We start from the raw sequence: 26,390 nt of genomic DNA, 5'->3' as shown, positions 1-26,390 counted from the left end.
AAAAAAAAAAAAAAAAAAAAAAAAAAAAAAAAAAAAAAAAAAAAAAAAAAAAAAAAAAAAAAAAAAAAAATAATAATAGCATACGGATTTCAAATATTTTTTTAAATTGGAAGAATATTACTTCATTTAAAAGAATAATAATAATAATCAATGAAATGAAATGAAGCTAAAATGTTGGTTTAAGCCTTTCTTCTCCTTATTATATTTAAAGAGACGAGACGTTGCGGACCTATATTCGCCGTTCCCTCCAAAACTTTAATTTCCCGTCCATGCCATTCCGAACGATTCTGCATTCCAATTTCCAACAGACGAGCAAGAGCCGCAAGCTATGGCCAACGAAGATGGCGATCTCGATCTTCTCCTTTACTCTTCAAGATAAAGTTGTTGAAACTACTCCTGGAACCTCCGCTTCCTTCCTCAGGTACGATGGTGACTTTATCGACTATGCGGATTTGTCGCACTTCAGTTTTCATATTGTCATTACCAACTTAAAGAAGTGGAAAAACTAACCGGTCAAAGGTCTTTAATGATGTTACAGACGAGAAGTTCTCTGGTCTGCGAGAGGTACAGTGTGGTGATTTGCATTGTAAAATTTGATGTACTCTGATTTTTCATGCTATTTCGTTACTGTGTTCCTGATTTCTTACTGGAAATATTTTAGAGGAGCGACCTCAAATCATATTTGGAATTATAGTCCAGATCAGTTTCTGTATAATATACAAGTTTCAGGAAACTTATAACATGATTGTTAGGAAAGATATGCAGTTACTTATGGTAGAAGTATACCAGAAAGATTTTTCCTTTTTAGCATTATGGATAACCTTACCGAGGATAGAACTAGTGGAGATAACATCTAGAAATCTGTCTAGCATGGACTGATAGAGTAATTTTCTAGACGTTTTTTTTCCTTTTTTAACTGGCAGAACCTGTAGAGCTTCGCCATCGTTTTTCTAGCATTCGCTTTGTTAGTTTGTCTACCATATAATTTCACTTCACATCCGTTATACTTGTAGGCGTTAATTGCTTTGCATCTAGGAGAATGATACACATGCTCTATTTTAGCTAAGCTATTGCATTTTTCCTCATGTGAGATAGAGGAATGCACTGTGATTTCTATTAGGAAGATTGATGCGATATAATTCTGGTTAATCTTAACTTGAACACCATCAACCTTGAAGAGCTCAACTGGTTAATATAACAATGTGAACATGTTATACATTTTTTCAAAGCAAATTAGTTGACTGATTTTTACAAAGCGTTAACTTTATCACTAAATACTTTGCATTTTTGCAACATTATCAAGATGCATTTTGCTTTTTCATCACTCTTCAATGGTGGCATGAGCCTTTTATAAAACTAAACTCATAAAACTCTGTACAAGTGAAAGATGAAATATCCATCGATACGTCAGGTATCTTTTATAAATATATACACATCAACAACTCCAATATAGATATAAATACCAGTAACAAGATTTATGACCTAGTTTGGAAGGACAAACAACTTAATTATTGATTTAAATAGTTTTTATGGCTACATTATAAACAATACCTTATAATGTAATAAATAGGTTTGTCATGAGAAATTTGAACTTACCTTATATTATAGCTCCTCTTGCGTACGAATTCAGTTGCAAAAAGAGTTACATGTGTGGACATGAGCCGTGGGCCAAAGAAATTTCATGACAATGTTGGGGTTTTTGACTGAGCTTTTCTACTATTAATTGTATAATTTAACTAAGGTGTCAACAACTACATACATTCAACAAGCCCATCGGGTATGGTCTTTTCCGTTTCTTGATAAATGGGACAATCAATTCATTGTTGGATAAATCCTTTGGCTGGAATACTCATCATTATATTTTAAGAAAAGTTATCAGCCAAATCTTATAATCAAGGAGCTATTCCTGTACAGCATAAAGATATTAATTTAATAGTACAAACCTTATAATGCATATGTTGAATGTGGTTTACTTCCTAGATTTTCTTTTGACATGACCATCGTTATTTTTGTGATAAAATTTATTAAACCCAATATCATAGATACTAGTAATATAAACTGCTTTCTGCTGGATAAATAAGACTATGGACTCATTGCAAAATACCTGGTCCAACTTGCCTAAGTCGATGTGGACTGCCTATTTCTTCAGTTTCATTATTCATCGACTGGTGTTAAAATATGATTCGCAAGGTGGTGTATTATTAGGGACTGGCAGATTCTTTTGGTGTAGTTTTTTTGGGGGATGCTCTCTACCCTGGCCCTTAGGTTGTTCCTGTTTCTTTTGTCCTAAGGTTGTCCCTGTTTCTTTTGTCCTAAGGTTGTCCCTGTTTCTTTAGTGGAATATACTCCCTTGATGTTCTCATAAAAATATTCTAACTCCATAAAGTGAATATTCTTCTAATAGTTCATTTTGAAAGTTCTCCTTTTTTTCACTATATATGGAGCCAATCATCTTATGTAGGCATTCTTGTTTACAAATCCAAACACGCAAGCATAGTTTTGTTAGTTAAAATTTTTTTTATTGTATTTTTCTTCCCTGAATTAATATATATTATTTTTCTCCAATGTAGCTGGTTTTCATATATTTTGTTTTTCCAATTCATATTTTGGAAGTATTCTGATTGACCATCGTTATTTTTGTGATAAAATTTATTAAACCCAATATCATAGATACTAGTAATATAAACTGCTTTCTGCTGGATAAATAAGACTATGGACTCATTGCAAAATACCTGGTCCAACTTGCCTAAGTCGATGTGGACTGCCTATTTCTTCAGTTTCATTATTCATCGACTGGTGTTAAAATATGATTCGCAAGGTGGTGTATTATTAGGGACTGGCAGATTCTTTTGGTGTAGTTTTTTTGGGGGATGCTCTCTACCCTGGCCCTTAGGTTGTTCCTGTTTCTTTTGTCCTAAGGTTGTCCCTGTTTCTTTTGTCCTAAGGTTGTCCCTGTTTCTTTAGTGGAATATACTCCCTTGATGTTCTCATAAAAATATTCTAACTCCATAAAGTGAATATTCTTCTAATAGTTCATTTTGAAAGTTCTCCTTTTTTTCACTATATATGGAGCCAATCATCTTATGTAGGCATTCTTGTTTACAAATCCAAACACGCAAGCATAGTTTTGTTAGTTAAAATTTTTTTTATTGTATTTTTCTTCCCTGAATTAATATATATTATTTTTCTCCAATGTAGCTGGTTTTCATATATTTTGTTTTTCCAATTCATATTTTGGAAGTATTCTGATGAGTATCGTATTACTACAGGCGAATTGAAACTTGGTCATTATTGTGAATAGGGGGAAAGAATCATGTGCTTCAAGTTTATTTTATTTTAGAAACTTAGTCATTATTGTGAATTTTAATTGGTGGTCAATTCGAATTTCCTTTTTATTATTTGTAATGTAGTATTCTAAAAAAGAAGTGTACTGCATTTTCATCTTTCTTGTGATCCAATTGAAACAAGCCATTTATGAATGAAACGAAAATGAGTGTGGTCATTCATCTGTAGACTATCTTCTCGTGGGTTCACTTGGTATTAAGTCACAAGCCATTTTACTCCATTTTAGTGTGAGTTTTTCATATTCAAAATATTTTTCTTCTGCAAACGGACAAACTAAGACGGATTCTTGTCTGCATAAGGAGTATCAGTTATTTTTGTTGTGTTCTTGCTTTCGACTGACTTACTCTGTCCCTGTGAACAGCAATACTGATAAAGTGACCACCAATGCACACTCGCAGGGGAAAAGATTCCTTGCTGAGAAGGTTAGAGATCACAATCTCTACGTGCATGCTCTCAAAAATTCATGAAACTTATCTCGACATTTTTTCCAATTACAGGGAAATTGAGTAATAAAAGAGTAAATAATGAATCAGCCAAACAAAGTCAGGGGAGTATCAGTTCAGGGAAGACGTCAATTTTGTAAGTTTCTATCCAGCACTTTGTTGTTTTCTGTTGCCATCTTTCTACGCCATTACAGATCTGTAAGTTATCTTTCAGGAAATCATCTACCATGAAACTGGATCCGGAAGGTGAAAATCAACAACCAGATCCCAGAAGAAAAAACTGACCAGGAATAATGACCAAGCTGGGTTATGTTAGTTCAGATGATGATATCGACATTATACCCACCCGATAACTCAACGTTTGAGCTTTGATTCTTACAAGTGCAAATTTCCATCAATTATTGATGCTTATGCCTACAACCCTATGATACAAGATGATGGAATTGGTTTAAAAGAAGAATACAAGCAAGGCTCTAGAAGTATGGAGACTAATTAATACTCATGGCTCACTGTGATTTCAGAAATCAAAGCAAGAGAAGCGAGAACAGACGTGGAATTGATTCCTGGACTACTGGAGCAACAATAGAAGTTCTACTTATTTTGAAATGGAAGAAACTCTATAGCTTCCTTTTGTTTCCATTAATTAATAAGCTTATGGTTTTACAGAGCTTCTTGCAGACGGCTGGGCACAAAGCCAATTGTCAAATGAAACGAGAGGGCAGTGAGATATGGGGGAGAAATGGTCATCCATGCACATGGGGTTAGGTGATGTGCTACCCATCTCTTTTTAATATTCGTTCCTCCCATGTTTTACAATGTTAAATAGCCTGGCCTGGTTAGGAAATCCAACACGACAGTTCTTGAAACTGTTTTGTAGATTTTCTCAAAAGGATCTGAAATCTCCCTTGAAAATATATCCTAACTCTTTGGGTGGAATTACTATTCACAGGCCTATCTGGTTCACTCGAAAATGATTTTGTAACGGTGCTAGTAGATATTGTCTTTTTTGTGATTTTTCTTTCGAGTTTCTCCTCAAAATTTTTAAAACGCGTCTGTTAGGAAGATGTTTCCACACCTTATAAAGAATGTTTCGTTCTCCTCTCCAACTGAAATCTAACAGATTTAAAACAAACTCTCAAACCGTTCGTGTGTCAATTGATTGAATTGATTTTCTTAGAAAAGTTTAGAGTTTAATTGATATATTTCCTAGAATGAGATTTTAAGCATGGTAGTTTAGTGCAAAGGTAGAGAGGAATCTTGAAATTTGGTGATTAGGTTTCTAGCTCTGGTAGTGTCAGTTGTTGGCACATTATTTGGTTTGGACAATGTTAGGTTACGATTGTTAGCCAAGAAACCGTTGGTGTCAACAAATTGACTTGACTTGGAGGATTTTTCTTTTTTATATTCCATGAGATAACAAACTTGAGAAATGTGTGAGAGAGAGGAGAGCAGGAATGATAAAGAGTAAAGCTACAACCACCGTTAACCACTAAAGAGACAACCACCACCATTTTGTTTAAGGATTTGGTGGGTACTATGACACCTCTTAGAATGCGATGGGTGATATGAGTCTAGTTCACCAAACTTAAACTGCTGTTTCATTCATGGGTTAGGCTTTGGATTATAATTTTGAACTTATATAATATNTGTTTTTTTTTTTTTTTTTTTTTTTTTTCAGAGCTTTCTAGAACCTCCTTATTTCTTGATTATTCAAGTCCAAACTTTTCAATCGTACTTCGAGTGGGTGATTGGACAAAGATAAAAGTAAAGTGACATAATCGAGTTAAAAAGATCTAATATGTTGCTTCAAGAAGAGGGAGTGTTTATTCAACCATCCATTTCCCTTCATTATTTAAAACATGGGAGTAAAGAATTTGATGTGATTAAATGGTATATTAACTTATTTCATGGGTCTGGTATGGTTTTGAAAAAAATGGTTTTCTTACATGGATCAATGTTTTAGGGTTAAAAGTCACCTTCTTATGGTAATTGGTGAATCTAGCTAATTGAGTCAACTCCGAAAATGGTTGAGATTTGAAATTTCAAAACGAGGAACAGTAGGTTGAAGGCCATTTGGTGACCCACAGTTAGCTTATGGGTCATGATCGGTTGAACCCATGGGTTGACTAAGGCTCAATTGCATCAACTTATCATGACCCATATAGTCAATCTATACGAGTAGGAGATAATCAAAGATAATAAGTCTAAATTGAACTTGGGTTAGTCTTGTTTATTATGCTCGAGAAGGGGTAAGTTTTGAGATTGAAGTAGATTAACGCTTCCATTTGTCTTGCCGAACATTTATAAAAAATTTCACTTCAAATACAAAATCCACTCTACTTTAAAAACTCATTAAAAACTTTCATATCTTTGTTTGGTAAACAATGGATTGCACATTGTCTTCTTTACATAGCTTTTCTATTGATCATCCCATTGTTGGTTTAAATTAAATCAAAGTAGACCATACTTTACATGTATTGCGTAGATGCCTTTTTTTTTTTTTTTTTTTTTTTTTCAATTCTAAAATAATTTCACAAATTGAAAGCAAAAGCTCCACATTTACATACAAAAACAAAATGTTTGGTTGCGGCCCGTGTTTTCCTTCAAAAAGAAGAAAATAACAACCAAAGAGAGAGTACCTTTCTTTAAAGATGAGATTGAGAATTGTGAATAAAAAAAAAAGTTACCCAAAAGTGGGTGTGAGGCAGAGAGAGAGAGAGAGAGAGAGAGCGGTGAAGAAGAGACGAGTGAGAGCGACAAGTTTGACATCAACATCGATTGATCGGTAAAAAATTTCCCAATTCCCTTCCAAACCCAATACGGTAGAGATGAAAGGGTGCTTTCAATTTCATTTTTGAGGCCGTGATTTCTAGTCTGCCATAGCTGGCCAAGAGCTGGCCTCCCCCTCTTTATAGACCCAGTTGCCTTGTCTTTGTGACTCTCCTTCTCTCTTCCACGCCCTCATACAATTTCCCCTTTCTGTGTGGCCCCTTCTAATTCTCCCTGGATTTGTGGGTCAACTCCATTGTTATCTCTTTTTCTCTGGGTGTTGCTGATTCTCAGCTCCCAAGGAGGAAATGAGTGTTTCCAGGTTTATTAAGTGTGTTACCGTTGGCGATGGTGCTGTTGGGAAGACTTGTATGCTTATCTCCTACACCAGCAACACTTTCCCCACCGTGAGCTACTTCATCTTTAATTTAACCCTTCTCTTCTTGTTCTTGTTCTTGTTTGGTTTCTGAGAAGTTTGTGACTAATGGACTCCATTTCTGCACTTTTTCTGCTGAGAATGCATGTTTCTTTTCTGGGTTTTTGTGCTTTTTGCTTTTTGTTTCAGTGAACCCTTTTCAAGTCTCCTCCATGTTGGAATTCTTGGTTTTTTTTAAGTGAATTTTCATTTGATGAACAAATCTATTGTAATTCTGTTGTTGTTTTTCGTGTCTTAAGCAAAGAAACTTCCCATCTACATGTTTGGTGGAACATGAATCTCTTGGAGTTTTAAGGGTTTTTCAAGCAATTTCAGGCTCTTTTCAGTTCATTAGTTCTTGCAGGAAGATTCCCACATGAGGAGACTTCTAAATTCATCAAAAAAATGGAATGAAATGTGGTTTTGTTTTCGTTTGTTTATCAATTTCAGGCTCTTTATGACCAATTGTTTGCCTCTTTGAGTGAGGCCATCCAAACATTTTAGTGTTCTTAGTGTACTTTTCAGCTGTGAGCATAGCCTCCATGAAACTCTATTCTAGCATGGTATCAGATCTCCATCTGTGCGTGCGTGATTCGGGGAAAACTTTCGCTATCTAGAAATCTTAATGATTTATCTGTCTTCCATTTCATAAGTTGTTCAATATGGTGTCTTGATTGGTAGACTGTAACAAAGATAGATTCTTAAGTTCTGTGAAATCGTTATCTATCTACGATGACGGTGTATAATCTGAAACAGGATTACGTGCCGACCGTTTTCGACAATTTTAGTGCAAATGTAGTTGTGGATGGCAGTACTGTCAACCTGGGCTTGTGGGATACTGCTGGTATGTTCAAAACAAGTCTTTACATAACATGTTTTCTTGCTGAAAGTCTGATGTGTATGAGTCATGAACCAGGCCAGGAAGATTACAATAGGTTGAGACCGTTGAGCTACCGTGGAGCCGATGTATTTCTCTTAGCGTTCTCGCTCATAAGCAAGGCTAGCTATGAAAATGTGGCCAAGAAAGTAAGGCTCTGCGTTGCGTTATCTTCGTCTCCGTCTTTTCGTTTAAACGTCTCTTAGCTAATACTCTTCTTTCCAATGACAGTGGATTCCTGAACTGAGGCACTATGCTCCTGGTGTACCAGTTATTCTTGTCGGGACTAAGCTTGGTTATATTCTTCACTATCTTTCTAATTTTCTCCTTTAGTGTTCGATTTGAAACAATTTTCTCGTTCTGTTCGTTCGTTTGCTGATGATTGTTTCTAAATACAACTTACCATGATGAACTACATGAAACAAAGATCTCGTGTTATAGTCGATACTATTTCTTTTACTCGAGCAACTCGTATTGTAACAAAAATGTGATGATTGTTCTGTATTTGGCTTCTTGGGTATTGATAAACTAGCTTGTCCCATAAAAGACAAAAGAACTGGATGTGAGATCATGAGATCCCACAACGGACAATATCTGCTAACGGTGGGCTTGGATTGTTACAAATGGTATCAGAGCCAGACATTGAGTGGTGTGCCAGCGAGGACGTTGGGCCTCCATAGGGGGTGGATTATGAGACCCCACATCGGTTGGAGAGGAGAATGAAACATTCCTTATAAGGGCGTGGAAACCTCTCCCTAGCAGATGATTTTAGAATCGTGAGGCTGACGGTGATAACGAGCCAAAGTGCATAATATCTGCTAGCGGTGGGCTTGAGCTATTACAAATGGTATCAGAGTTAGGTACCTAGCAGTGTGGCAGCGAGGACGCTGGGCCCCCAATGAGGGTGGATTGTGAGATTCCACAACGGTTGGAGAGGAGAACGAAACATTCTTTATAAGGGTGTGGAAACCTCTCCCTAGTAGACGCGTTTTAAAAACTGTGAGGTTGACGGCGATACGTAACGGGCCAAAACGAACAATAATATTTTCTAGCGGTGGGCTTAGACTTAGGCTTTTACATTCCTCTCCTTGAAAACTAGTGCTTTTGATAAATATTATATTATCGTGTGCTCTCGATGCGGGATTATCAATAATCATGAGTATCAACTTGCTTCCTGTAGACCTTCGAGAAGATAAACAGTACCTGATCGAACACCCGGGGGTAGTCCCCATTACCACGTCCCAGGTATCCTTCTACTTCGCCCTGTATTTACGAATTCGATATTGTCGTAGTTTTGTTCATCATCAACGGTTCGATTTGAACGCTTCTTGCAGGGGGAGGAACTCAGAAAACTAATCGGTGCCCCAGTTTACATCGAATGCAGTTCGAAAACACAGCAAGTATGAAAAAAAACCACCTTCTTCTTGCTATACTTCCCTCCAGTTCCTCACTTTTTAACAAGTCTTTGATCCAAATGCAGAATGTGAAAGCCGTGTTCGATGCAGCGATCAAAGTGGTTCTCCAGCCTCCAAAGCGGAAGAAGCGAAAGAAGCGAAAGGCACAGAAGTCGTGTTCTATATTATGATGCAAAATTAGTCGTTTGTATCACAACCGGTTAGAACTCGAAGACGTATTAGTAAGCTACTACTCATCATTTAGCCCCTAACTATCACTATATATATGAGTTATATTTTCAAATCGTCCTTGACGCAACCCCGCGATCGATCGAGCAGCAAATCTCATCGTCTGTGCTATGATTTGTAAAAAGTGTTATGAATTCATCTGTTTGTAATATGCGTGCTGATAGTATATGTTCAAGTTTAGATATCGTCTATGAAACTGATTCTCGAGTTAGTATCGTGTAGCTCGACGCTGTATGTCGTCCTGCTTTGATCTATTGTAATGTTCTTGGACGCTTTTCGTCTACCAGCTGAGCTGGTTAGAAAGCTTTCCATTGATTGACATTTTGAAACTTTGGTTTTTCTGGCTTTGGATTAATGTTGACTGAACAATATATTATAGGCTTGTAATATGAACTGATTTTCGAGCACTTCGTATATATGTCGTATGATATTATCCTGTTTACGAATTGGTCCCTATAGTTTCGATAAAGTTAAAATTTAGCCTCGGGTCTAACATGTTAGAATGAGTCCCTTAAGAGACTATTTATAAAGTTTTATTAAACTATAAGTACGAAATTTGAACTTTCTCTAAACTATAGGGACTAAAATGTAATTTAACTTAGAACCCGTATTATGTCGTATGATATTTCTGTCATTTAGTATTAGAATGAGCACTTCGTATTTATGTCGTATGATATTTCCTTTTTTTTTTTTTTTGAAAATACTAACTCAATTTCAAAAAACTCGTGATCAATCACATTTTAAATTCTGAAATTCTAACTTCCTCCTATGCCATAGGGACTAAATTGTAATTTAACCTAAAATTCGTCTATTACTTCCATCCTTTTGGAACCCTTTGGATATTATGTTTCTTTTAAATTTTGCTTTAGATTTGATGATAAAATCGATTTATTGGATTAGTTATGATAAAGTTAATTCTGGAGTGAGTCATCTTAGTATTTAAGAGTGATCATCATAGATTCCAAGTTCAATCTAAGAATTTAAGAGTGATCATCATAGATTCCAAGTTCAATCTAAGAGTTATTCGTTCTTCTAANTTTTTTTTTTTTTTTTTTTTTTTTTTTTTTTTTTTTTTTTTTTTTTTTTTTTTTTTTTTTTTGAAGTTTGCAAGAATATCAGAAAGACATCTAGCTCAGCAAAATCAAGCATTTTTTGAGCTTATCATCTTCGTCACTAAATTTTTTTTTTACTGTGGTCTAATTTTTTTAGTCGATTTAGATATCATTGATCGAGTAAACCAAAAATTTAATTAACATTTTTTGGAATGACTAAATCGTCCCTCATCGGAACAGAAATTCAACGACCATAGTTGAAAAAATTAATTATTATTTGATTGGAGCTTCTATATTGTTACATAATTAGTATATGATATGATTTATTTTTCCTCACGTAATTAATGTTGAAATTATTTAGAAGAATTTGTGGGACATGGGATCTTATATTTTCATCACTCTTGTGGGACCCACAATTTAATAATTAAAGAGTGGGTACCATTTCATGCTTATATCTGCCTCCCTCTTTATTTATTTATTTATTTATTTATTTATTTATTATTATTATTATTTCTTGTCTAGAAAAAAAGATTTATTTTTAAATATGTAAGGTCACAAAATTGACCTAACACAAATTTGCTTTCCCCACAAAGATTTTCCAAACATAAAGCCTTCAATTTTGAAATATTTCCATTAAAAGAAATTTCTTAAATTAAAAATAATAAAACAATTCTAATATTTATTTATTTTTACAAAATTCATATGATCAAACATAAATTAGGGTATTCTATTCTTTTCTTTAAGGGCAACGGTGTAATTTCACGTTCTTATTTTTTAAACATAATATGAGACCGGAAACGTTTTAATTGTCGACTTATATTTTTTTTTATAGAAATATTTTGTTATTATTTGACGAAAAAAAATTAAATTTTTTCAGTCAATTATTTGTATAAAGTCATTCATTAAATTTCCTAGCTCAATCATGAGGCGTTGAGTAAAACTTAAACTTTTTAGCTAATTTAAAGTGTGTGAAATTATACCCTTTTGTTAAATATTCATCGTCAATCTAAATGTAAGCCGAAACGTCCATACATTCGTAGAATCATTCATTATCAATATTATTAATTTCAATAATATTTTTCAATGAAAAGGTCGTGTTTTTATAAATGAAAATAAATACGAGAACCTTTTGAAAATATGGTAATTACAAAATTTTCCGGTAACAGATATTCGAACATAAGTGTTAGGTTCCAGTAAAGACAACACGTCCTCCCGTGATGTGGTCACCCAATAATGATTAAGATTTATTTCGTTTTTAGTTGTACTTAACAGTTTTGACCCTCTTTTTTCGTCTTTATTAATTATATCCCGAAAAATAATTATATTATAAATTTCGTCGGTTTAAAAAGTTTGAATATTTTTCTTATGATCTAATAAGAAATTAATAAATAGTCTCTATGACAGAAAGTATTTTAATTTTTTTTTTTTATCATACTATAAGAATAAATTTTAATATTTAAAATTATAGGAATTTAATTTTTAATTAATAAATAAATAAAAACATGATCTTGTTGACACGTCGGACAACGGTCAAGTATGACAACCCGCAATAGCCGGTGAGAACATGGAGTCCGCTCATGGCGGACCACGCAAACCGACCGGATACCATAGGTTTCCCGCGAAAACTTCCGGTTTCCCTCTTAACTGTCATTAAAAAGAAAAAGAAAAAGAAAAGGAAAAGATTTGAAGGAATCAAGAAATCAATCTTCGTTAAACCTAATCGTCTCTTTCAATTCCTTCGAAATTCTCTGCGATTTTTTTCTTTCTCTCTCTCTTGCCGACATTTTTGTTTCCTCAACTGATTCGAACAAATATATAAAAACCCACAAACCCAATTTTCTTTCATTCATGCTTGGCGTCGTCCTACCTGAAATTATTGTCGTTTACGACAGTTTTGTGCCCTACTTCTCCTTGGATTTCAAATTTCTTTATCGTCTCGCAGTAGGTTAGAGGGTACGGGCTGATTAATCGGCGAAATCGGTGTTTGAAATCATGCTGAGCTTGGACGATGAATCGGTACAAGTTTTAGGTACAACCCATTTGTCGGCTTCTATTTATCTTCTGCTTTATTTTAGGGTTCTAATTGAAATTATTGTTGGAAATGAAATAATGGTAGCTTTTTGGATGCGTCAATGGGTTGCTGTTTGTTTGTAAATACTCATAGCTACAAGTTCTGGCTGCGCTTTCTTTCTTTTCTGTGGGTGTTTTAAGATTTCTGATTGTTTTGTTGGTCGATTCTGGTGGGTTTTGGTTGCAGTGTGTGTAATGGTGGGGGGGTTGAGAAGTGGGGAATCTCTCAATCAGAGGTTGTCTGCTGAAGCCCTGGAGATTGAAGAAGATTCAAAATCTGTGGGGTTTGGGAGATTATAGGAGATTAATCTGGAGGAAACGAAATGACAATTGACCAGGAGGATTATGAGGTTATTGAAAAGAAGAAGAAGAAGAAAAAGAAGAAGAAGAGGAAGAATGTGTTAGTGGGGATTAGAATTAATGGCGATAGCAGAGACGTACTCAATTGGGCGATTGTTAAAGTTGCTGATCCTGGGGATTGTGTCATTGTAATCCATGTTTGTCAAACTTCTGGTGTACTTTCTTTCTAATCTCTGGTTTCACTCTTTTAATACATACATGGTGTAGCCGTCCGTGCCCACCGCTAGTAGATATTGTCCTCTTTGAGCTTTTCCTTTTGAGCTTCCCCTCAAAATTTCTAAAACGCGTTTGGTAGGGAGAGGTTTCCACACGCTTATAAGCAATGCTTCGTTCTTCTCTCCAATTGACGTGGGATCTCATAATCCACCCCTTTTGGGGGCCTAGCGTTCTTGTTGGTACACCATTCGGTGTCTGTCTCTGATACCATTTATAACAGCCCAAGCCCACCGTTAGCAGATATTGTTCTCCTCTTTCGGGTTTCGGCCCAAAGAGGACAATATTTGTTAGCGGTGAGCTTGGGCTGTTACAATTGGTATCAGAGCCAGACACCGAGTAGTATGCCAACGAGGATGCTGGGCTCCCAAGGGGATAGATTGTGAGATCCCACGTCGGTTGGAGAGGGGAGCGAAGCATTCCTTGTAAGGGTGTGGAAACCTCTCCCTACCAAACGCGTTTTAAAAACTTTGAGGGGAAGCTCGAAAGGGAAAGCCCAAAGAAGACAACATAGGTTAGCGGCGGGCTTGGGCGGTTAAAAATGCTTAGTTTTGAAATATGATTTTTCCCTCTTGCCAAACAGATCGCGTATCAAAAGATAAGCCCTTATTTGATGAATTCTTAGAAGGATACAAAAGCCTTTGTGATGTAAACAAGGTTTGGTTTGGATTTCATTGCCCTTTATGGATGATTCTAAGGATGAAATGAAGTTTTTGTTACTGATTATTATCTTCAAATTCGATAATAGGTAGCTCTTATTGCTCAGATATCGACCGGAAGTTCGGTTAGGAAGACTCTGGTCAGACAGGCAAAAGGCTATGCTGCTGGGGCTGTAGTTTTGGGAACAAGCAAACCATTTAATCTTGGGTAGGCAAAAGGCTATGCTGCTGGGGCTGTTTTTTTGAATTGGTGGTAGTAGTTTTTTGTTTGTTTTCTGGTTTGGGCTTAACAAAAACCATTTGCAGGGTTTGGTCTTCAACAACTAGATACTTAGTCAAGCAACTGCCTCGAACCACCGACGTTTTGGCTCTCAACAACGGAAAAATTGTCTTCAGAAGATCCACCAATGATCAACTACCAGGTTTGGTGTTCTTGGTTTTAAAGACCATTTATGTAACCGCCCAAGTCCACCGCAAGTAGATATTGTTCTCTTTGGGCTTTCTCTCAAGGTTTTTAAGACGCGTTTTGAAAACCTTGAGAGGAATCCCGAAAGGAAAAGTTCAAAGAGGACAATATTTGCTAGCGGTGGGTTTGAGCTTGACTTTCTTTCTTCAGCGTTCTTTTGTTTTTTTGGTTAAAAACCAAAACTAAAGTCAATGGATTTTTGACTGCAACATGACAGGCTTGAATCATGACCCAAAACCAAGTTTTAGTCAAGCTAGTCAATCTGATTTTGATGCCTCTGAGACTGAGACTTCTGCTTCTTATAGTATTTGTAGTGAAGACTTGAAAGATGAACATCATGGAGTCATCCTTGAAAGTAAAAGAAATAGTAACAAAAAAGACACATCAATGAAGATTGACCATCCCGAGCCAGGGCTCGGTTGGCCATTGCTTCGAACGACACCAAAAATTTCACAAAACTCATGTTTACATAACATGTCTGTAGTGCAATGGGTGATGAACTTACCCGATCGCTCACCGAGTCGTGTAAGCACAAAAGAAAAAAATGATCCATCAAGAAGTGAGCCAGGGCTTGGAATTTTATCTGACTTCTCTGAACCACCAGAAGACTTGGAGTATATCCTGAAAACTAACTCATCTACTTATAAATGGTTTAGTCCTGATGTGTTGAAAGCGTCAACTTCTCATTTCTCTTCAGGTTTTCGAGTTAATCCTCGCTTTAAATTGATGGTTGAATCCGTTCTCTCGTCGTTCGACTCATAAATTCGTGTTTTCTTTACAGAAAACCTGATTGGGAAAGGCGGTTGCAATCATGTATACAAAGGAATTCTCCCAGATGGAAAGCCAATTGCAGTTAAAGTAATGAACTCTTCCAAACAGGCATGGAATGAATTTTCTCAAGAAATTGATATTATATCCTCATTACATCACAAGAACATAACTCCGTTTCTCGGTATCTGCGTCGATGACGATATGTTGATATCTGTTTATGGTTTCTTTTCTCAAGGAAGTTTAGAGGAAAATCTATCTGGTAAGGCTTAGATACATTATATGTTCTTGTACAATCTGAAATACTATCAGCTCAGGAGTAGTATGCTGATCAGAAAGTTGTTTGATATGTAGATATAAAGCAAGAAAAAGGCATTCTTTCATGGGAGGTGAGATTCAAGCTGGCTATCGGTATTGCCGAGGCGCTAAGCTACCTACACGACGAATATCCTCGGCCTGTTGTACACAGAGATGTCAAATCATCAAACATTCTGCTCACTGATGAACTTGAACCACAGGTAGTGTTAGAAAGTCCTCATCGGATCGACGTTGATTCTTTCTCGTCTATTCGTAATCCTAACTGATGTTCTGTGCCACAGCTATCGGATTTTGGCCTTGCAATCTGGGGACCAACAGAATCATCGTTTCAGATCGAGGCCAACGTCGTCGGAACGTTTGGATATCTTGCTCCTGAATATTTCATGTATGGAAAGATGAGTAATAAGATTGATGTGTACGCTTTCGGTATAGTTCTACTCGAACTGTTATCGGGACGGAGAGCAATCAGTGCAGAGACTTGGAAAGAGCAAAAGAGCTTGGTTATGTGGGTAAGACCTCTATCTCATCATAGCTCACAATTTTAACTTCATGATACTCATAATGAACAAGAATGAAGAGAGTGTATATGTATATGATATGTCAGGCTAAGCCAATCATAGAGAGTGGCAGCATAAACGAACTAGTCGATCCAAATTTGGTGCGAAAATTCGACGTCGATCAGTTGCAAAGAATGGCTCTTGCAGCAACCCTGTGCATCACGAGGGCGTCCCGACTCCGTCCTAGAATTAGTCAGGTATTGCTCTCAACAATATCTTCTCAATTCCCACAAACACGTCACACAATACTTGTATCAATCGGTCAAATATGTTTACGAACGCACTTCGCTCCAGATACTGAAGATTCTAAGAGGCGAAATCAATTCCATGAATGTAAGTATGGAGGAATCACAAAGTGTCGAGAATGGAGACGATGAAGTTTATCCAAACTCGAGCTCTGATCTGCATTTGATGAACCTTGCATTGCTTGGTGACGACGACGACGACAACGATGGAGCCGAGCCGGGTGCCTTTGGGCAAGCCCTATGGTGAAGGCGGCACGATGGAGCGGAGTCGGGTGCCTTTAGGCGTGCGACATGAGCCTGTCGTGAGAAGATCCTCAAGCTTTAACGAGCTTCTAATACGTCATTCCGTTCACCATACACTGTAAATTAGCTAAAATTTAGAGAATAAAACTGTACAATGAGTATAAAAACTTTTGCACCCTTTGCTGAGGTGATTTCTTAAATGGCTTGTAAATATTTTTCCCTTTTTTTTTTCTTTTCTTTTTTGGTTTGAAGGGCAATTAAGTCAATGATGAGTTATATTTATATATTTCTTTCCTAGTTAAGCTACCATATATGAACCATATTTACAATTTTATTGCCATTTTGGATCGTTCTAAAATATAAATATTTTTGAGTTCCGACAAATTATATTTGGTATGCATGCCCGTGTGTAAGAATCTCTATGTTTCGTGTCATTTTATATTAACAATTAACGATGACTATTTACCGTGTGAGAGTAGATGAGTTGAAAATTTTCATATAGAAAAATGGGGTCGATGATAGGAATTGTATTTCTCATCTCCGAACCTATCCAATTTCCCACTTTGCCCCCATTTTTTAAATATATAAATATAAAATTAATTAATTTTTATATTTGTTTTACCTTACTGGGAGGTTTCCACGATGAGATCTCACCATCCTCATTAATACACTGCTTAGTGTATGACTCTAATATCATTTTTAACAGTCCAAGCTTACACTAATAAATATTCTCTGCTCTGTCTATTACGTATCGTCCTCAACCTCACAGTTTTAAAACGCGTAGAAAAATCTATTAAAAACTTAAAAGTCAACTCTCCTATATTTATGGTCAAACCAATAAAATAAATCATATCAAATAGTCTTTCTTTTTTAGATTTTAATTGAAAATTTTAAAAAAATCAACTGAAATTGAAGACAAAAAAAATAAGCGCACCCTTTTTATTATAAATGATGAAATTTAGGAAATACAATGGAAAAACAATAAATCAACGACAAAAAGAAATTGTTAGTTTTAAAAAATACAAATACCAAAATTAATGTTTCGAAAATATGATGATTAAAATGAATAAAAGCCGACAAAAATGAACAAATTGTAATAATAGTATTTAAAATTTTTTATATTTAAGATTTTGTTTAATAAAATTAATAAATAATTACAAAACAAAAAACATGTTTTTATTTGTTTAATAAAAAAATGTCTAATAAATTTTTAAAATTTTAATTTGGTGTAAAATAAATTATTGAATTTTCAATTTGAAAGGACACGTAAATTATTTAATAAAATTTAAATAAGTCAATTATTTTAAAAAAAAAAAAAAAAAAAAAAAATCAAAACGATAAGTCGTTGTTCAGTTTAATAATTGTTTTTTATTAGGAAAATAAAAAATGAAAAATAAAGAATCCGTAAGCCAATGTTCTTTCTCCCGCCCCCAAAAGGTTATAATTTTGTGGTGTTGAAAGTCAGGATTTTTTACGCTTTGATAAAACTTTGTAAAAATTATTATTATTATTTTTTTTTCTTTTTCATGATCGAAGTTTGAAGTTCGAGCATCCTCTCTAAAAGGGTTCGAATCCTATTCTCTGTCGCTTTCTTTACGATTGTCGAATCATTTCTTCCATCATTTGCCGTTCAGTTGTCATTTTTTGATTGGGGTTTAGGTTTCGATTATTGAATTTTCTTCTTTTGATGGTATCTGATTATTCCCCCGATCAACGTGATTTGCAGTTCGCCACTAGGTTTTTGATTCATTTTATGAGGTCTCAGCCTTTTCTTCTTGCTGTAGAGGTAAATTTAGTGTTCTTCTTGAACTTTTGGTGGATGAAATTCCTCATATCTTTGCAGAGAATTTCGTTTGTGATGCTTGTTTTATTTTTTGATCTTTTTTTGGTTCTGTCTGCCAATTGAATTGTGCGGAAACCCTATTTGTCCTGATTGTTTAGGATCTCGATTCGGTTCATAATCACTTAAAGTCGATTCTCATTATTATCCCCTCCCATTAAATTTCTCTAGAGCTTTTCTAGCTGCGTTGGCTGATATCTATAATGGAAGACGGCGAGCTTGAATCCTCGAATCCTGAAGTGTTTTCGAGTTCGAATGCCGTTGAGTTTCTGAGTAGCTGCTCGATGGATAGCTTCTTCGATGAGATTCTTAAGGATACTCATGCTTGCACGCATGCTCATACTTGCAACCCTCCTGGTCCTGATTATTCACATACGCACACATGTTTTCATGTTCATACTAAAATTGTTTCCTCCCCTACCGAAGAAAAGGTTTCCACTGATGACACGGCGGAATCTGTGGATAAGAAGACTAAGAAACGCCCGCTAGGTAATCGCGAAGCGGTTCGTAAATACCGTGAGAAGAAGAAGGCAAGAGCTGCATCATTGGAAGATGAAGTTGTGAGATTGAGGACCTTGAATCAGCAACTGTTGAAGAGATTGCAGGGTCAGGCTGCATTGGAGGCTGAGATTTCGAGGCTCAAATGTTTGCTTGTGGATATTAGAGGAAGAATTGAAGGGGAGATTGGAACATTTCCTTATCAGAAACCAGCCAATTCAGATCTTCCCAATCAAAACATGTCTGGTAGTTACATGATAAATCCATGTAATGTGCAGTGCAATGATCAGCCGTATTGCCTTCATCCAGGGGCCGATGGGAAAAGTGGAGAGAGCGTTTTGTTGAACGGGCAAAGCTTCAGTGGCTGTGACTTTGAAAATCTTCAGTGCTCGGCTAATCAAAACACAGGAGGAACAAAGGAACTTCCTGATTGTGGATTAGGGGACGCAGTTTCTAACATCAATTGCGCCGAATTTAATCAGAAGAAAGGTGAATCCTGAGCACTTAACTCTTAATGTTTTTAGTTCTAATCTTTTATGATTGTCGCAGTGTAGGCAGCTCAGTTGATTACTATCATTTTCTGAGAACTTGCAAGAATAAGCATTGCATTTTGAGAACAGGGTCGTCTAGATAGTTGATGTGTGTAGCAAATTAGTATCATCCAGATGTTCTTGAGATTTTCTTGTTGAGTTGATTGGTGCATGGTTCTGTTTTATGTGCATAATGCATATATGTTGTGATAAAAGCCATTGGAGATCTTAGTTGTGAGATCCCACATCGGTTGGGGAGGAGAACGAAGCATTCTTTATAAGGGTGTGGAAACCTCTCCCTAGCAGACGCATTTTAAAAACCTTGAGGGGAAGCCCGAAAGGGAAAGCCTAAAGAGGACAATATCTGCTAGCGGTGGACTTGAGCTGTTACATTAGTTCTTGACAATATATGACTGAAGTATCTTGATGGAGTAATTTCCCGCAGTTTAGTTTGTTTTCACTCAATGTCGGCTCTCCCAAAGAGGATAATATTTGCTAGTGGTGAACTTGGACTGTTACATTAGTTCTTGACAATATATGAATGAAGTATCCACAGTTTAGTTTGTTTTCACTCAACGTATTACATATGTATGTAACGACGTCTTAACCTCAGGTGTCTATGAAAGAATCTGTCCAAGTTATGTGTTATAAAAGTTTGAACTCGATGTTCCCTGTCGAAGCAAAACCCGGCTGGCTCTTGAAGATCTCTCTACTACCATCTTAGGTTCTTTTCATATTTAGCTTGCTAGACTCTTGTTAGTTGGCGCAGCTTTCATTTGTTGAGTGTTCAAATTAAATGTAATCATTTTCAGCTGCCATTCATCTTCTCATCATCTGATATGAGATTTGTTAACGCTCATTTTCCTTTCGGGGTGTAAAATTATATGCAATTTTTTTCATATATGTTCCATAAGCATCAGTAAAACAGTATGAATATTGGTTTCTATCATATTTCCTTCCTTATTCAAGATTTTAAAGAGTTCGATACAGCACGAGGACTTGCCTTTTTCTGTCTTCAGCTACTAACAACTCTTTATATGATGCTCGCGGTTCGATTAGGAGGAGGGGTCCGTAAGAAGTCCAGAACTGGGAAGAGCTGATCGTGGATGGTATCTGCATCCTTTCGTGTACATAATCAGCTGCGTCGGTTCCTGCTCCGTCCAGTGCAGCATCAACATCCTCTTTCAGGTTTTCTCTTCCACAACCCATTCACCCTATTTTCTAAAACATGTTGGGTTGTCTGAGATGGTCAATTATATTGAATGAAAAAGTAGGGCATAAGGATACTTCTATAAAGCTAGCAAACGACTATGTAGAATCCGAGTCCTTAGCCGAGTTTGTGAGGTATTAGGTGGTTTTAGCAAAACTTTCCCTCTTTCTAAGACAAGAAATTTGATGGATTACTGGAATTACAGAATTAGGAAATGGTGGGATATCCAGACCCGAGCCATCTCGAAACATCTCACGGAAACTTAGATCTGCATTCAATGTGCAAGAGAACTTAAGTAGCATGTCCAATCTAATCAGAAACGTGACAGGACTCTATCGAAGCGGAGGACTATTGTTCCTTATCTTCCAAGTGATCCATGTCGACCAAGTCGGGTACGTACGCCATTCTGAGAACTTCTGTCTCACATATCTTGCTTAAAACCAGCCATTTAATGAAATATGGAACATATGTAATCTTCACCTTTGTTCTTATGAATGATTTTCGTTAAAACTCTTTGACGTCTAATCGAGTCGAAGGTATACAAATGTGTTAAGAAACATCGAATTAGAGGTCGAGATTGGAGAAAAGAGAATAGTACAGCCATTAATTTGCATCTTCTTCCTTTTTCTAGCTTGGTGGCTTTAGATTTGGCATAAGGTGTGATTGGACTTTGGTGGCATTGTGGAGGACTTAAGTAAAAGTTGTTTGGATGAAGGCTGTTTTTGGCTCTTTTTTGTGGAAAAATCTGCTTGGAAAAAGGTTAGTGGAAGAAGAATATATGAAAGGGTAGAGAAACTCTATACTATTTTTTTCTTAGTCTCGGTTCTTGTTTGTTGTATTAAAAAAAAAAAATTATTAGGTCTCGTTTACTTCAAAAGAACGAGAATTTATTAATCAATTGGTAGGATCCTCCATCAATTTGAGAATTGTTGTCTCGTAAACAAGATAATTAATACTATTCCTTTTCTAAACCCGCTTGATCTCGTCCTCATTCTTTATTTCACGATTCTTTTGACTTTAATCTCGTTGCCAAATCATTCTTTTACGGAAACATTGTATTTCATATAAAGCTATAGTTCATGATTCGATTTCACTCGTAATTTTTTACCTTCCAATAAATAAATAACAATGTTATGATTTTTTTTTTATTGTTATATTTCTTTTGTAGTTTTAATTTTATTTGTTAAAAAAAAAATCTATTATTTATGGTAATTGTGAATTAAAGAAAAAAAATTTGTCAGGAGGCATATTAGACAAATAATAATAAATAAATAAACAAACTTAATATTAAACACAATATTAAATTTATAACATCTCAGACATTTTTTAAAATTTAATTATCTGTTAATTTGATTGATTTTTAGAAATAATTTTTTCTAAATCTTTTCAAACTTTTTTTTTTGTTTTTTGTTCTCTCTAGCAATATATTCATCGTCTCTCCTCTCTTTTTATTAGAAACTACTTATGGGTGCACTCACGTTTGGCTTAACACCTTCGAGCATATTCGATACGATCGAGGATGCTATCAGAGCTTATGATACACCATTCTTCTTTCGAGGGACCGAAAGAAAAAAAGCATACTTCTCATTTCATACATCAACGATCCTTATTCATGAACAAAATTTAGTATAGTATAAAATTCACGAATGAGACAAAAGAGGAAATAGAAGTTAGAACGAGAGTAAGAGGAAAAATAAAGAAGTAAAGCTTGAATACGGATCGTTCTGATAAAAAGAAAAATGGTTCGGGTTATTCGTATTGTTTATTCTAATTTTTTTTAATAAATGAAAAATATTAGTTTCTAAATCATCTATTTATTTATTTTTAAACATTTAATTAATATCTATAACCAAAAAAAAATATTTAAAAAATTGGGAGTGGATGAAAATGAAGAAGTTTAAAGATAAAAAGTTAATTTTTTTTTTCTCAAAAAAAGAAAAGAAAAAAAAAAACATGATCAAGAACAGCCCTAATTTTGGTTTGATTTCAACCCCATTCTGTGTACTCATCTCCCTCCCCTTCTCTCTCTGGCTGTCGAGATTCAAGCTTTTCATATGCATTATACCGCCATTGGAGCACTACTTCACACATTCTCATCAAGTTGGTCTCCACTTTTCAACCACCATTACCAACTCTCCATACTCAGTTCCGCAGGATCTCTCTCCTCGCTCGCCATTGATTCTTTCCTTCCTCCTCTTCGCACTGGTACGATGAAAGCTTTCATCTCTAATTCCTCTGATTTACGCCGCCATTGACAACGAAACACTCTTCCTCCTCCGAATTCCAGTAGTTCTCGGCCTCGGGGCCCAGATTCCATATATGGATGGGCCCCATTTGGCCCACGGTTCTTTGTCAAACTTCATTTAATTTAATGCTTCGTCTTTGTTTGATATTTGCTTGCAGTTATTCCGTTGTTTTGCTCCACTGTTAAGCAAAGAATCAGAAATAAATCGACAAAAGGGTCGTCAACCAAGGGTTTTTGATCTGCAGCCGGACCAGCTTTTCCCCTTGAGGTTTTTTCTTCCGTCAACCCTTCTATTCTATTCCATCTTCTCTTCCGACTTTGTTTTGCTTGGCTACTTCATTTTTCTTGTTAGAATCACTGAATGTTTTCTTGATTAATGTGATTAAGCTTTTTGTCCTTGTTGGTGCGGATTTGGGGTAATACTTAATCATGAAAATATGCTATGGATGCAGGAGTTATAGATTGATTGATTGTGTAGTTCATCTGACTCAGTTTTGAACTCTTTGAGAAGCTTCCATGGCTGATAAGTTGAAGCGGAAACAAAGTAAATTGTCCGTGTACCTTTACGTTCCCAATATTATTGGTGGGTATTAAATTTCTCTTATTGCATGGTGTCTTCAAATCATTCAATCAGCTTGTGTCATCTTTATATTAAATGCCCTGCTTCTACTTAAGAACTCTACTTAATTGCTGAAGTTATGATGCATTCATGATTTCTAAAATATTTTCTTGACTGAAATGCAGGTTATATAAGGGTTCTCATGAACATTGTTGCCTTTGCCCTATGCTTCTCAAATAAAATAATTTTCTCAGTCCTCTATTTTGTCAGGTTAGTGCTTAATTTCCCATATCACCTTCTCTTTTCCATCAATATCTTTATGCAAAATTGGGGGAAACTGGACACGTTTTTTATTAAACTCATGTTTTCAGCTTTGTATGCGATGGTATAGACGGTTGGTGTGCTCGCAAATTCAATCAAGGTACATACTTACCGTGTTTGTGTGTTTATCTGCTATGCGTGCGAGTACTTGTGGAGAAATATATATTAGATGCAATTCTCTGGTTTTTATCGTAAAGATTAGAAGCCAATATTCATCTTGACTGTTACGGTTTTTGCCGTTCTTTTTATTTTCGAACGGAAGTAAATGTTTATAGTTCTATGATACCCATTGTTGAGTGCTTTAATTGAACTAAGTAAATGTATAACCTGTGATTAAGGACTTCTCAGTTTGACTTATTCTGGTGTATATATATATGGAAGAAAATTATATTGGAGAGCGTTAACCTAGTTACCTGTGTACAATTTTATTGATAGGATGCTTCAAGTGCTTTCAATCACTTGAACTTTGATAGTCTCTAAAGTTGAACCATTATCTGTAAAATGTAATGCTTTGTTCTTGAATGATTCAGTTTCCACCTTTGGGGCTGTGCTGGACATGGTAACAGACCGGTACAATCGTCGTTAACCTTTGTATTTATATATATTTTGGCATCTAAGATATGGAAATTTGATATACTACTGGATTTGTTATACTCGTAACTTTATATTGATATCAAGTCCCTCAGGGCATACAACCTTGCCCTTGATTGACAATTTTGATCAGAATCTGCTGTATCACAGGATTAGCACTGCTTGTCTACTAGTAATTCTATCCCAAGTATACAGGTAAGGATTTCATTTATATATACATAATATTTTTGCTAGTTTCAAGGGATTTTGTAAAGACTAAAAAGAAACTAGTTGTAAATATTATAGAGGGTTGTAATGCAGGCCTGGTTTGACTTTCTTATCACTTCTTGCCTTGGATATTGCTAGCCACTGGCTTCAAATGTACAGGTATTATATTGCTTTTAATTCTGCTTGATCATGTGTACATTTTTTTCCCTTCACCATGCATAATTATAGTTATGCATCTCTGATTTTTTTGGTTTACTATTACCTCAGTACCTTTTTGCTAGGCAAAGCCAGTCATAAAGATGTCAAAGACAGCACCAATTGGCTGTTTAAGGCATATTATGGAAATAGGACATTTATGGCTTACTGTTGTGTGTCATGCGAGGTAATTTGAAATTCTGTTCTTTAATTACTCAGACACTCATTGGCGTGCACCACCTGTTCTCAATCCTCATTTTCCGTCTATAGGTTCTTTACATTACTCTATTTCTGCTGGCGGAGAAGCAAAATGAGAAATTGATGGATGTAAGTATAGTTTGTCATTAGTGTTAATTTCGGGTTGTTGGTAGGAGTAGGACAATATCCCAGTTGTTTGAACTTGATACCTTTTTTCAGGTTATATTACACTCGATACAACAAAAGACACTCCTATCACTTTTGGTCGTAATTAGCTTGTTCGGATGGGCAGTGAAGCAAGCTGTTAATGTCATACAGGTAATGCATGTTATCAGACCTTTATATCTTTGTAGATGGATAGATTCAGTAGCTGCATGAATAATTCCTTTATGAATGTGCCCAACTTGAAGTAGGAGCCGTATATGAAATCATCGTGGGTTGGTCCAGTGGTCAATAAAGGTCATGTAAATACTAAAAGATTTATAGGTAATTGGTTCAAGCTATATTGGTCATCTGCCTAGGATTTAACATCATATGAGTAACTAAATGTAGTAGAGTAAGATGGTTGTCTCATGAGAATGTTCGGGTCTGGACACTCATGGAGTATTATAAATTAATAACTTCAGGATGAATTTTCCTGATTTGTACTTCCTAGTTTTAGCACGTGATCCATGGTACCTTGTAATCATAGTAGAAATTCTTGAAATTAATATGTTGATGGTGTGTTCATTTTCCCTGTGGTGGGTGTCTTTAAGCACCAAAATTCTGTACTTTTGTATGCCTATGAATATTGTGCGTGTAAGGTTTCGGTTAGTACTAAGTCACCATCCCTTCCTTTTTATTGGACTATACCTATTGGAGTTGTCCTCTTTCAACTCGCTTAACTCACCATATTTATGAATCTTATACTCCAAACCATTGTCATATTGCATACCGTTCAATCCCCACGTTCTAATTCACTCATGCCTCTCTTGCCTCCGTCTCTGTCCACCTCTGTTGCTCTCCACTCCTGCCATTTCCCTTAATAGATACCTCGTCGTTTTTGTTCCCTCTTGTTACGTGGACTTTTTTTGATTGGATAGTATGGGAGTTGAAGGTGACATTATTCTGTCTTACATAAGATCTCAGAAGTTTATTCAATTTCAAGTTGAATGCCTGAATAAACACAAAAACAGCAGCCATTTCTAACATCAACTGTTGTGTTTGTTTCAGATGAAGACGGCGGCGGATGTTTGTGTCCTTCACGATACCAACAAAAAACAGAAGCCATGATGAGACCTTTGTAAAATTTGTTTCAGTAAAGCACTCCTCTCTTGCACTCATGTCAAATATTTTGTAGTTTAATATTTATTTTGAAAATAACTGATGCAGCTGTTTCTCTTTGTATGTGAATCTATAAACCATTTGCCTTTTGCTGTTCAGAATTTGTGCACTCTTGGTTGCTACCATATAGAAATTGAGAATTTCTTCTTTTTAGTAATCCTTTCTTATCCCCCATGTTCATAGAAGTTTATTCGAAGGTTGAAAATCTGTGATTCCAAATCAAAAGATGG

The 26,390-nt window shown here is 35.7% G+C and overlaps 4 protein-coding genes across 8 annotated transcripts; all 4 read left to right on the top strand.

Annotated features, from left to right (window-relative positions):
• The first annotated feature begins 6,367 nt into the window (after positions 1–6,367).
• Positions 6,368–9,899, top strand: LOC111795268 (rac-like GTP-binding protein RAC1). Its single transcript, XM_023677577.1, has 7 exons — positions 6,368–6,964; positions 7,729–7,816; positions 7,889–7,998; positions 8,081–8,144; positions 9,030–9,094; positions 9,184–9,249; positions 9,330–9,899. Exons 1-7 carry the CDS (start codon positions 6,866–6,868, stop codon positions 9,432–9,434), a joined length of 597 nt encoding a protein of 198 aa, XP_023533345.1. The 5' UTR covers positions 6,368–6,865; the 3' UTR covers positions 9,435–9,899.
• A 2,344-nt stretch (positions 9,900–12,243) lies between these two features.
• Positions 12,244–16,765, top strand: LOC111794579 (serine/threonine-protein kinase CDG1-like). Of its 2 annotated transcripts, none has more exons than XM_023676624.1 (11): positions 12,244–12,573; positions 12,802–13,127; positions 13,771–13,844; positions 13,954–14,054; positions 14,153–14,268; positions 14,530–15,009; positions 15,094–15,342; positions 15,435–15,598; positions 15,680–15,907; positions 16,003–16,152; positions 16,250–16,765. In XM_023676624.1, the coding sequence occupies exons 2-11, from the start codon at positions 12,938–12,940 to the stop codon at positions 16,445–16,447; spliced, it is 1,950 nt and encodes a 649-aa protein (XP_023532392.1). In that variant the 5' UTR covers positions 12,244–12,573; positions 12,802–12,937; the 3' UTR covers positions 16,448–16,765. The 2 variants fall into 2 exon arrangements, with proteins under 2 accessions (XP_023532392.1, XP_023532391.1); XM_023676623.1 differs by having other exon boundaries at positions 13,936–14,054.
• A 1,142-nt stretch (positions 16,766–17,907) lies between these two features.
• On the top strand, positions 17,908–21,439 carry LOC111795513 (basic leucine zipper 19). Of its 4 annotated transcripts, none has more exons than XM_023677987.1 (5): positions 17,908–18,008; positions 18,170–18,229; positions 18,455–19,270; positions 20,371–20,499; positions 20,727–21,337. In XM_023677987.1, the coding sequence occupies exons 3-4, from the start codon at positions 18,487–18,489 to the stop codon at positions 20,409–20,411; spliced, it is 825 nt and encodes a 274-aa protein (XP_023533755.1). In that variant the 5' UTR covers positions 17,908–18,008; positions 18,170–18,229; positions 18,455–18,486; the 3' UTR covers positions 20,412–20,499; positions 20,727–21,337. The 4 variants fall into 4 exon arrangements, with proteins under 4 accessions (XP_023533755.1, XP_023533756.1, XP_023533754.1 ...); XM_023677988.1 differs by lacking the exon at positions 17,908–18,008 and having other exon boundaries at positions 18,022–18,229; positions 20,727–20,913; positions 21,153–21,439; XM_023677986.1 differs by lacking the exon at positions 17,908–18,008 and having other exon boundaries at positions 18,022–18,229.
• A 1,064-nt stretch (positions 21,440–22,503) lies between these two features.
• LOC111794576 (CDP-diacylglycerol--inositol 3-phosphatidyltransferase 1-like) lies at positions 22,504–26,313 on the top strand. Its single transcript, XM_023676620.1, has 12 exons — positions 22,504–22,726; positions 22,925–23,034; positions 23,219–23,349; positions 23,511–23,595; positions 23,697–23,746; positions 24,177–24,216; positions 24,388–24,432; positions 24,538–24,603; positions 24,712–24,826; positions 24,910–24,966; positions 25,057–25,155; positions 26,050–26,313. The coding sequence occupies exons 3-12, from the start codon at positions 23,283–23,285 to the stop codon at positions 26,107–26,109; spliced, it is 684 nt and encodes a 227-aa protein (XP_023532388.1). The 5' UTR covers positions 22,504–22,726; positions 22,925–23,034; positions 23,219–23,282; the 3' UTR covers positions 26,110–26,313.
• The last annotated feature ends 77 nt before the right edge of the window (positions 26,314–26,390 follow it).

This window comes from Cucurbita pepo, chromosome LG05 (assembly GCF_002806865.2).
Source record: "Cucurbita pepo subsp. pepo cultivar mu-cu-16 chromosome LG05, ASM280686v2, whole genome shotgun sequence".
Taxonomy (NCBI): domain Eukaryota; kingdom Viridiplantae; phylum Streptophyta; class Magnoliopsida; order Cucurbitales; family Cucurbitaceae; genus Cucurbita; species Cucurbita pepo.
Note: the sequence above shows the minus strand (reverse complement) of the source record. Positions and strands in the feature narration are given on the sequence as shown.